At 37.8% G+C, this 13,056-nt stretch overlaps 1 protein-coding gene across 1 annotated transcript in view; it reads right to left on the reverse strand.

Annotated features, from left to right (window-relative positions):
- Nucleotides 1–12,367, reverse strand: part of LOC134741333 (cyclic AMP response element-binding protein A) — a 197,763-nt gene extending 185,396 nt beyond the window's left edge. Inside the window, exon 1 of the mRNA XM_063674085.1 lies at nt 12,013–12,367. Coding sequence (XP_063530155.1) covers nt 12,013–12,075 — 63 coding nt within the window. The 5' untranslated portion in view covers nt 12,076–12,367. The remainder of the gene's footprint in view (nt 1–12,012) is intronic.
- Between the last annotated feature and the right edge of the window lie 689 nt (nt 12,368–13,056).

A 13,056-nucleotide genomic window follows, 5' to 3' on the forward strand; every position in this document is an offset into this window, starting at 1 on the left:
CGATCGCTCGGATTCGAAGTAATGTGTGCTTTATGAACAAGGTAGACGACTTAAATTAGCACACTTATATGCTAAAAGGGACGCCCTTTATAAGGCTAACACTTATAAGCAATATGCAAGGTGTTGGTGAGCGGATGATAAGGGTTTTGTAAGGGTATTTGGGCTACCGATTACTCAAATGTGGTAGCTTTATATAAGGGTTTTTAAAAGCAAAACAAAGGGTTTCGTCTGGCAAAGGGTATGGTGAGTTAAGCCTTATGCAATACCCTTATAAAACCCCGATAAGGGATAGCGGGCCGGTCCCTGTGATTTCCGCACTTTGTTCTTGATTCATGCTAGTGCAAAGCTAGCTTGGACAGACTCTAGCTATGATGCCCCGCATGCACATACACTGATATACATCATACATCTTATTCCATATTATTTTCTTATATATATATCGTAGTGCTTTATTTTCTCATGTTTTTTGAAAACATCGCCAGATTTCTTAAAACAATTATTTGTGGTATTTTCTATAAAAAGGGACCTTACTGGCGGCGCTTACGCCATTATTAACGATGCTCCGATATAAAAATACAATGCCGCGCGACGCTGTGCGGCGTAAGCGCCATCGACAATAAGGTCCCTTTTCATAGAAAATACCTCATTTACACTCAATTTATTATTGCATTCATCAAGATACGTCAAGCAAGAACTTCCGAAATGCTTTTTTTGAAACCGGGAAACACTTAAAACCGGTTTATATAAACCGGTTCTAATACAAAAATGGGGTTTGGTAATCTACTAATCAACTTGTTGGAAGGCGAGGCATTACCGCTAATTAGACATTAAAGTTATCATTAATCTCATTATACAAGTAATGTGAAAACAAGGTGAGAAATTCGGATACAAAACATGTATTTAAGTAGTATTTAGTACTAAAAACGCGTAAATAGTCGCGTCGTGTCGTAGGATGGTTCCTATGACAATTCCTTGTCTCCTTGTTCCTTAGTCTCTTTTGGTTCGGCCACAGAATAAGTAATAGTATTATCAATTATCATACAGAACGGCCACGCACCGCCCCGCCCCGACTCGAATTACCTCGCCCCGCGACAGCAGATTGACGGCCGTTTGCCGGCTGCTGGCTGCTTAGTACTATTTTTAAGCAACTTATTCTTACAATGACGCATGCCGCGTGTACAGACGTGCTGTTCACACATAGAAACGCAAGTGATTTTTGATGTATAGCGTGTTCGCCCTTTGGTTGGGCTTAATTTAAATATAACTGATGAAAAATGCTTATTTCTATAGGTAAATGTTACATTTCTAAGTAAATTAATGTGCTACACTTCCAGTCTCCTTAACTCTAACTACCTACTTAGTTATTATTTAGTCATTACTGAGTAGTTACTCAATCCATACTAATAATTACAAATGCGAAAGTAACTCTGTTTGTATGTTAACTCTTCACGCTTTAACCGCTGAACCGACTGAGATGAAATTTGGTATGAAAATAGTTTTGAGTCCCGGAGAAAGACACGTGGTTATCTGTCATCCGATATCGGATCTGACAACGTGAAATGAAAGCGCCGCTTCGAATCGCGTTCGCGAGTTATTCGCTTACGTAAGACGCAGCGTAACTGTATAAACCTATCTAATGAATACGCCAATCTAGCCGCAGTATTTTAAAAGGAATGCGAACAGATCAAAAACATATCTAGAATACTAATCGAACCGGTCAAGCCGCGCCCAACTTATCAATTCTAATAGCGAATGGTCAAAGCTCCCAAATCATCTACGACCACGGATACATAATAAGTTTTAGTGATACATACTAATTCTGTATGTTATACTAATAATAGGTATAACATACCTACATAATTGACCACCATTTTGCCGCGATCGAAATTTTTCAACCCAAGGCGGCAAATTATCTACAGTACAGATCGACACTCAATTAGCAACGCAATTTAGCCGAGTTATGTTTCCCGACAAGCTTTGGTGGAAATGCGAGGACTCAATACGGGTATTAAGATCCGATATTCGCTTACAGTACCGGAATTCCGGAATTAATACCGGTATTAAATAAGACTAATTGATGACCAAAAACAATTGTTTAAGGTAAAATCAGATAAATAATCAATGATAATGGATTGTTTTTAATGTTTTGTTACACATAAGTATACAGTTATACAATTTATTAACATCCGTACGTGAGAGGAATACCGCATAACACTGTAAGTAAATTTTTGTGCTTTTCGGTATTTTACTATACTTATATAAATAAATACATACTAATTATTATACATAGGAAACACCCATGACTCAGGAACGAATATCTGCTCATCACACAAATGAAATGAATGCCCTTACCGGGATTCGAACCCAGGACTATCGGCTTTATCGGCGTCACTGCCCACTAGACCAGACCGTATAATCCCAAAACCTCCCTGGCAACGGGATTGCACTTATTTTTTAGCCACCCTGTATTTACTGTCGATTAATAAAAAAACTGTGACTGAAACTTCTTGTGTATTCAGTTCATGTTGTTCGAAAAACGTTGGAAGACAAATTTTGACACAAAAACGCTTCTTTAAAATTACTAAAATGGAACTTACAGTGTTATTGTTATGCCTCTCAGGTACGGACATAATCTACGCATTGTCTGTTACAACAGAATAATGATAGGTCTATTAAACTAAATTCTCGCAATAATCAGTTGTCGTCATATTTCTTTTTTTTTTCTAAAACTAAATTTAAAAAATCCAGTATCAGAATTCCGTTATTGGCCCTCTTCAATTCCGGTACTGTACTATCGTTAATATCGGTCCTATATTCCGGTACGGGATTTCCGTACAGCCCTAAGTGTGACCATGCGTATGTAATGCGTCCCTCCGCCTATCTTACAAGTGTGACCACGTAAAAAACGCGCGAGGTTCAACGCACTAGGTCGTCGCTCCTCGGTGTACCGTATACCGTAAGACCATGAGAGGCGCCATTGCGATCGCTTCGCGGGTAGTCGAACAGAACAGCGGCGGTAGCGCGGTCGCATTTTTACCGCTTGTCACCACGCCTGTCACGTTCTAACAAGTATGTAAGTGCGAAAGTGACGGGCATAGTGGCAGGCGATAAAAATGGAACCATGCTGCGCCCGCAGTACATGAGCAGTTTGAATTGAACCATCGGGCGATGACCAGACAGCGGAGTCTTAGTAATAGGGTCCCGTTTTTACCCTTTGAGTACGGAACCCTAAAAATGAGTGTACTTTTTTGACTACGAATGTCGGGAATTAATAGTCACGAACCCGCCGCCAAAAAGCCGCTCCCTCACATTCTAATTTTGATTTTTGAAAAAAAGAAACCATCCATGACAAAATATTGTCTTCGGTTACCGCGATAGTTACTCATGAAATAAAACTATGAAAACGGATTATATCGCGTATATTGAATTTATAATACATCCCGACGTTTCGAACTCTTTACAGCGTTCGTGGTCAACGATTGACACCCGTTGACCACGAACGCTGTAAAGAGTTCGAAACGTCGGGATGTATTATAAATTCAATATACGCGATATAATCCGTTTTCATAGTTTTATTTCATCCATGACAAGTTTTACGTGCTAACATGCCTCTTTCGCTTCCTTCACTTTCATAACATTCCTTATACACGCTCGCTCATTTCTTCAATTTTATTATTATACTTTGGTGAACATATGTAATTGTGACTTAATTAAAACTCTCTATTCAAAAATTTTAAAGTTTCAGCTCAAACTTCATATAACAAAGAGTAATTGTTTTATTAAATATATTAATAACGGGTCACTCACGTGTTTTAAGTCGAAAACGCTCGACATGTTTCACTCCGTACCGAGTAGCGTCATCAGGAGCTTGCGTCGACGGTGACACTCCTCGGTACGGAGTGAAACATGTCGAGCGTTTTCGACTTAAAACACGTGAGTGACCCGTTATTAATATATTTAATATGTCTGTGTCTCACGGAAGTTTTATTAGTAATTGTTTTCTAGTTTAAACGTAAAATAATAAGTAATAATGCCTATACCTCTCGCGTCGAATGATGTCCCCATTACATGAAAATATGACGTTTAAAATAACACTGACCCACACTCTCTCTATGCTATCAAACACGGTGCAGTTAGCTTAAATGGGCTCCAGTACCTTTGAAGCTACAAGTAAGCTCTCTAAAATTGTGTCACATATATTGTAACTAGCCCTAGCACAGGCCCCGGTCTTTTTGGGCTGTTACTGCACACTGTCTTTAAACGCTGGCTTAAATTAAAATGTATAATTAGAAATAGTGAAAAGTTTGTTGTATATATTTAATGAATAAAAATAAAAAGTTCCAGAAATGTTAATTTTTTAAATAAACACAAACTATTTTTTTCCCGTAGATTCTTACGTACTATAGCCAATATAGGGGGAGGGGGTCAGCCTATTCTTATTTTTTCTTACATAGGGGAGGAGTCAAAAACTGGCAAAAATGGTCTTACGTAATAAATGAATGGCGCCCAACCAACCCAACCGAAACCCATCCTAACACAAAACTAAAAACATATTCACAAACCGTACCCACCTTAATAGGGACCGTGCATAAACTGTAGGGGGCAGCACAGGAGACGTCAGATTTTTGGCGCGAGGCGTAAATGTGTAGTTTATGCTTCCAAAGTAGCCCACAAGATGGCAGCACCTGCTTTGGCGTGAAGTGTCAATGTACACATGTGATGGTTGATGGTTCCGATTCAGGCCACAAGATGGCAGACCCTCCAACGCGCACGGTCCCTAAAGTCCCTATAAGAGCGAGTAACGTAGGTATAATTGACGACTTACTTGGTCGGTGAAGTCACGCATAGCATTGAAACGAGTTACAGGTGCCCAGAGGTCTCATTGACCCCCGAATGGGCTTGGAAATTGGTGGTCATGAGGCAGTTGTTTTTGGGTGTACTTAGTTTTATGTAATTTGGTAAAAGATTATTAGTTATTACCTTATTAGAGTAGTAAAGTCCAAAATTAGGTGAGTATTTAATGATATTAACACATCATGATATAAAGTTGATACCTACTGCTGAATAATGATAATAAATAATAAATAAATAAATCTTTATTGATCAAAACATACATGGTACATATGCAGTTGGAGCCCTGGAGACTGCGTTAGTTTACACTGTGTTGCAGCCCCAGTGTTTGCCCGTATTATATAATCAGTTAGAATTATAAAGAACCATTAACTTAACTTAACTTGTAACATAAAATATTTAATATATAATTTAGGTACAAACAATAATAGTATAGCGGGAAGGCTATTCAAAAACTTGCATGCATTTGTGTGTGTGTGTGTGTGTGTGTGTGTGTGTGTGCGTGCGTGCGTGCGTGCGTGCGTGCGTGCGTGCGTGCGTGCGTGCGTGCGTGCGTGTGTGTGTGTGTACTAATCCTAACATCCAAATAATCCCTGGCTTAATAGTTTCTCAGTCTCATCATAATTCATAGAACACAACCATGTCCAAATAGTCTTTTTAAAAGCATGATTAGATAATGTTTTTATAGTTTTATGTTCCATTTTTATTTTATTATATATTAATGGGGCGCTATAATTGATGTTTCTTCTGGCAAATTTAGTTTTGCATTTCGGAATAGGACAGCGCTCAATACGCTTGTGGCATGTCGATAGCGTTGGGGCTACTTTGTGGTGATATCTTTTTAGGCATTGCATGATGTATAATTTGCGAACTGTGGGGACCATAGTCATGTTATATAATTCGGTAGTGGGATAGCGGAAAGGTAGGTATAGCATGACCTTTAAGAGAGCTCGCTGGGCTCTTTCTGCCTCAATCATGTGAGTCTTTGCAGCACCACCCCAAGAGCAAATACAGTAATTCACAATGCATTCTCCTAGTGCTTTATATGTTTTAATTAACAATTGTTTGTTTGCCACGCTTCTTAGATTTCTGAAAGCATATATGAGTTTCCGAACTCTAGAAGCAACGACAGTAATGTGATGATTCCATTTTAGATGTGCATCGATCTGTACTCCTAAGTATTTGAGATGATCAGTACGTTTCAGTAGAGCACAATTACAGTCCGTGGAGATATTTCTGTTGCATGGGTAAGTGTGTATAGTCACTTTAAAATCTTTACCTGGTTTAGTGGCTGCTGTTTTACTAAAACAAATGTAATTTGTTTTGGTTATATTGAGTGAGAGCAAAGAATCTTCCAACCAATGATGAGATTTTATTTTTTTGTATTCTTTAAAAAAATGCGGGCATATAGAGTGAGCTATCCATAAGAAATTTTAAGTGCCTATTCGTATACGGAAACTTCAAAATACATACAGCTACAACGTAATACATACGCTTCTTTTATATTTATTACTCACGATTGACTGGTTTTTATTATGTTGTTAAATATACAGTGCAATTTTCTATATAATCACACATCAGATAAGTTTTTATACACGACACGATTATGATTATTAACATGACGTGACAGTGTTCTAAATGTATCAAAACTGGTCACTCGAGTATTTAATTCGAAAATTACTCGAATGCGAAATATTGGTCCACATGGAGTGAAATATGACGGTTCGTTAAGTAAGTGAGTTTTGAGTGACTTTTTATAATATGTTTTATTTTATTTAATACTACAAATATACGGCGTATTTAATTTATCACAAATCATTTAAGAAAAGTAAAAACAAATAATCACAATGTAAATTTAATAGGTAATTGAAAATTCTTCACTATGTAAATTTAATAGGTAATTGAAATTTCAGTCTAATTATTCTGACATGTATCCAATTCGAATCTTATTCCCTCAGAACAGGTTATATGTATTCAGACTTATTTATACCTGAGTTACCTGACACACTGAGGTATACTGTAATTTGTTTGGAAACCCGTAGGTCTGCCTCGGCAAGTTAAAAAAAATTGGAAGACCCTGGCAAAAAAACAAATGTGTGTTTGTAGACCTTTCTAAACACCTCACCGGGTCACCAATAATTCATTTATGGTACATTTTAAATTTGTACAGGAGTAAGGAGTAAGGAGGACAAATTCCTCCTTACTCCTTTACAGCAGTGTGCATACTGCATTATACGGTCATTCCTGTTGCCATTTAACTTGAGGTTTGATCATTCACATTCACTCAAGTACCACAAGACATACGCCTTACAACATAATGTCGGCTAAAGTCGCACACCTCGTAACTTCTCCGGAGGAGGTATTGTTGGCTAAAGGGCTTATTACACTTTGCTAAATTTAGTGACTAACAACAGGGACGCCGCTATACCTGAGACGCGATAAGAGATACATCCTATCGTTTCTCACGTATAGCGGCGTCCCTCTTGTTAGTCACTAAATTTAGCACAGTGTAATAAGCCCTTGAGGTAACAATTACTAATTGAAATGGAGTTACGAGATTTGCGACTTTAGCCAACGCAATCTTCTTTACCTGTCAAACTTGACAGTATTTTTTTATTACACATTTTATACCTACATACTTTATATGAATTTTTACTGTAGACATTTTAACAACTTTCTATAACTGTACCTCAGTGCGTCAGGTATAAAAAAAGTCTGACCAATGAACTATAACTACGACGCAAAAAACTAAAAGGGGAGATGTACGCAATATGCGCACCGGTAAACGTTTTTTGCTCTTAATCAAGACAGGTAGGCTTTTTACAGAATACTACTAAAGCATAGCAGCTATGTTGCATGTATTACCTTTTTAGAACAGTGGCGGGGTGTCCCTGAAACTCGATTTGAACCAGCTTGTCTATTTAGAAAATTGAAAATATTCCTATGAACGGGGCATCAAGTTAAGATTGTGGTTGAAAATTTAAAGTCCATTTCACACTTAAAGTTAATTGAGGATGCACACAATTTTTAGAGGCGAAATCACATTTATTTATTTATTTATTTATTTATTTTCGGAGAACCAACAGCTATCAATTATACAATAGTTATATAAGTAAATAACAAAAAGCCAATTATAGGTTCCCACCAATAGCAACAAGTTAACACATAATTGGTGGTTAGCACTAAAATTTTACAACGTATTCAACTAATACTAATTTCAAAATGTGAATACCTACTTATCAAATACCCACAATTCAATACTCTTCATATACTGAGCTAAGAAAAACAAAACTTATTAATAAAATACATCAATCGATACAGTGATATTATTATGAATATGCTATCGCATACGACTCGCTCACTTAGGTAATTTGTTTGCCAGAATCCGTCTTATAGTTGTGATGTTACTATTAAAAACGTCAATATCACACTCTTTCGTTAGTTCATTTAGACTTTTACCAGCTCGCAATAGAAAGCTATTCTTTCTGTAATTACGTGATGAAAATGGAATTGAGAGGGGATAGCTCTGTTTTCGCATATTTTTGGACTAAAGACCAACCACTTCATAATTAATCAAGTGTCATTAGTATGATCTTAGTCTTTTAATCATCATCAATGGTCACTGCATCCCTGACGGATGATTGTTGCAACGCTGTGTCAAGACTATCAAGAGCGGTTAAGACGGCCAATGCCATAGACATAGTATATACACAGGGGTCTGACACTCTTTAATAAAGAAAGACAGTCTTATTGCGATTCCTATAAGAGGAAAGAGAAAATAGTGCTAATAAGAGTGAAAGAGAAAAAATCCTGTGCTGCCCAAATTTTATATGAATATTCTTTCTCTTACCCCCGGTCGCTCGGTGGCGCGTCTATAACTACTTGTATATACTATGTCTATGTATACATATATACTATATACAAGTAGTTAGACATGAAACCGAGTGAATAGGGGTAAGAGAAAGACATATTCATGTATGGCAGCATAATCTTATTTCTCTTTCACTTATAAATTTCGGTATTTCGCCATCGCCTCCTTGCTATGATGCGATAACCCGACCATGAAAAAATACCCGGTCGGTGATAAAGACAAAGCATGGCACTATTTTCCCTTTCCTCTGATAGGAATCGCAATAAGACTATCTTTCTCTATCAAGGAGTGTCAGGCCCTTGGCATTATGCATTTCCGCTTATGGCTATATACAAACCTATCGCTGCACGGCACTTTTTACCGTATAAGTCGAATGTGTGTATTTGTTAAGCCTCTGGATAACCTCAATCTTTTAATTATTATTTGAGGTTCCGTGTTTCTAATCGGTATCTTTTATTTCATCAATTATATTAATAACCTATTTATCCTTATTAACAATCTTTTGTTTACAGATAACCTACCGGGAAACGCGATACGAGACTACCTATCTGCCTCTTTGACGCACGAATATGCAAGAGTGACAGAGATGTTAGATAACGAAATTTCGATTTTCTTGTTTTGCGATAGACCCTCAAATTGTGGTAGTGGCGCCCCCTGCGCAAAGTTTCGCGTGAAAGAGGCGAGACGTCGGGGCTTGCCTGATTCTCAGAAAGAGCATTTCCCACAGCTCATAAAGAAAAGAGAATCCCAATTATCTCCGGCTTGCCTATGAATATTTTTGACACGCCGTAACTATCTGACGCCGCTGTCACTGTACTTACTATCATTTGATATTTACCAGTACCCGTACCACGAGTCACTGACATTGTCAAAACTGACATATACGCTAACGTCTACGTACTTTACTTTCTATACATCTCGCTGGCACTAATATGCGAGTACGAGCGAGATGCATAGAGACTAATAGAAAGTAAGTTACGTTCTCAATAGCGTTTATGTCAGTGCCAAACTGGTGGTAGCCACACATGCTTTTCGGTAAAAATTCACTTTTAAAAAAAGTTAAATGAAGTAAATTCACCGTTTTAAGATTCGCACTCGCGACCTTTCGGAACACGGTTTCGGTTTGTTCTTTTAATAAAAAAAAAATATATATCGCTTGCAGACGTATCGGCTTAATACAGAATTAGGTAATTTAGATAGTTTAGATACAAACATGTCGCTCCATGTCATGTGGCTCTCCGAAACATGTCGCGCGAGTGACTAAAAACACGTGAGTGAAACCGCTATTTTAGTTAAGTTTAGATACACTGAAGTAAAGCTTACCTAGTTTGGTATTTTCTATAAAAAGGGACCTTATTGTCGATGGCGCTTACGCCATTATTAACAATGCTCCGATATAAATACAATGCCGCGCGACGCTGTGCCGCGTAAGCGCCATCGACAATAAGGTCCCTTTTCATAGAAAATGCCCCAGTTAAGGTTATGGTTACCCACCTATCACTACACCATATAAAACAAAGTCCCCCGCCGTGTCTGTCTGTATGTATGTTCGCGATAAACTCAAAAACTACTGAAAGGATTTTCATGCCGTTTTTACCTATCAATAGAGTGATTCTTGAGGAAAGTTTAGGTTGTTAAGGTTTTGTGTAACCCGGAGCGGGTCGCTAGTTACTTTTGAAATTTGATCCAGCTACAGAAATAAGATCCATTCGTTAACAATTCATACACTGTTATCACCTTAGTTTTATATTTAATAAGCTGCCTACCTCACTAAAACATTATCAGTAGTGATAATAATAATCAACGAAACGAATCTACTGTAATGAAAACAACGCAACCGAAATGCAGAAGTGAAAACGATTGAACTACTATTACTAACGTATAGAACCGGCACAGAACCAGTATTTTGCGCCATCAGTTGCTGCCGTTTTGGCATCAAACCATAGAATAGAAGCGGATCATGAATCTCGCGACCTAAACGCGTAAGCGCCATGAATTTTAATAACAAAACTTCCGCGAGACAGACATATTAAACATATTAAAAACGGGTCACTCACGTATTTTAAGTCGAAAACGCTCGACATGTTTCACTCCGTACCGAGGAGCGTCATCAGGAGCTTGCGTCGACGTCGACGGTGACGGACCCCGGACGGACGGACGGTGACCCGTTTTTAATATGTGAATTTTTACGGCGCTTACGACGTATTGGTCGCGTGGTACATGTTGTGATTGCGACTTTTTCATTGTTTGGTATGTCGTCTATAGTAATAATAGCTGTGGTGAAAACAAATCGGTTTTCGAGTAAATTCCACAGCGTTGCAATTTAATTAGACATCAAGTCTCACTGGAAAATAACGGAACGCGATCCAGTTAGGTAAGTACTTACTTACATATATGAGGCATTTTCTATGAAAAGGGACCTTATTGTCGATGGCGTTTACGCCGCACAGCGTCGCGCGGCATTGTATTTATGACGGAGCATCGTTAATAATAGCGTAAGCGCCATCGACAATAAGGTCCCTTTTTATAGAAAATACCACATATTACAAACTTACGTTGTTTTTTTATTAATAGCAGAATCTAAAGTTAACACGTAGGTACCAAATAAGTAAAATACAAAATAACAAGATGCGGTTATTTCAATAGTTTGGGTATTTTCTCGGGTTGTTACCCGATGGAGAAATGAACAGTTAACTAACTACTCATTATAGCCTACCTAAGCAAAAAGGGCCTTCCTAGGTAAAAATATAATAACCCCTGTTCCCCCACTTAAACCTATCTATGAAATAAAACTATGAAAACGGATTATATCGCGTATATTGAATTTATAATACATCCCGACGTTACACCCGTTGACCACGAACGCTGTAAAGGGTTCGAAACGTCGGGATGTATTATAAATTCAATATACGCGATATAATCCGTTTTCATAGTTTTATTTCATGAGTAACTATCGCGGTAACCGAAGACAATATTTTAAACCTATCTATTTACATTTAAATCGCAGTGACAGACCTAAACACAAGTTTTAAAACAAAATACCCAAACAAGTGAAAATGAATCAACTGTTCACATAAATTCCTTGAGCTGTTTTCCATCGAATTCCAACTGTGTTATCATATATTTGCAGTTGAGTCACAATGCACTCGTATTTATTTTCTTCTACAGTTTGATTTGATTAGTTAGAAAACAAGGACTAGATTCTATTTGTGACCGTTATCAACGCTACTTTCTCAGATACACTTCGGTGGAACTGATTTCTCTTAGATAGTAAAGCCTGGTAAACTTACCGGATCAATGTCTGCATCCCAGACGTCTTTGAGGTCGTTTGAGATGTCAAAGTAGCTCTCCATACTGGCCTGGGCGCTGTCCGCCGGCCAACAAAATCCAGCAATTTTCACTGATTCCTAGCAATGCTAGGATGTACCAAGTTTATTTGAAACACAGGTTAATGTACACAGAACACACACAATCACACAGTTTCAGGTTTCACTATCGATGGCCATTTGTTTTTGCAATAAAATAACTTTAATGAAGTTTCACTGCACGCGATTTGTGGTCAGTGAGCGCGACGGACGTGTGCTCACTTCGGGCGCGGGCCGGCGAATGAGTAGCGGTGGTGCCCCTGCCCCCCTCTGGGGCGTCGCTATCTCATTCATAAGTCGGGGTAAAACGTGACGCGGATGACGCTGGGGGACTACCCACACAAATCAACAGGTTGCTTATACGGGCCCTTTATTTTGATGCAGCAGCGTGACAGATACGGGCATATCGTAATTGATTCCTGATTCTATGTTACTCGAAATTACTTTTGGAATCTAATTACCGATACCCAGATTACTTTGTAAGGGGTCATCCATTAAATACTTACGTCACACGAATTTCATGATTTTTTGTCCCCTCCCCACCTCCTTGTCACATCTGGTCACATTTTGTTTGTTTTCAACGAAATCGGCAATTTGAATTATAGGTAGGTAGGTATTATTATTTAACTAAAAAATTTTTTTTGAAGAAAGCAATGTTAGGAATTGTATAACCGAAATAGAATGTATAAAAGAATGTTTTATTTTTTTCCAACCTGTATCATGGGAGATTGTAATTTATTATTTTAGAATATTATGTGAATTTTGCTTTACTGGTGATGGAAAACTAGCAATAAAATAAAATGTATGATGCTTATTTTATTTCAAATATTACATTACGTATCCAGTAGAAAATTGCACATAATAATATAATCAATCTTAAACCCCTAGGCAAGGCCAATATGATAATTACACTCTAGAGGAATGGAAATGGGACACTGAATATATGTTTTTAATACAGTTGCTCAAAAA

This window comes from Cydia strobilella, chromosome 5, assembly GCF_947568885.1.
Source record: "Cydia strobilella chromosome 5, ilCydStro3.1, whole genome shotgun sequence".
NCBI classification, from domain to species: domain Eukaryota; kingdom Metazoa; phylum Arthropoda; class Insecta; order Lepidoptera; family Tortricidae; genus Cydia; species Cydia strobilella.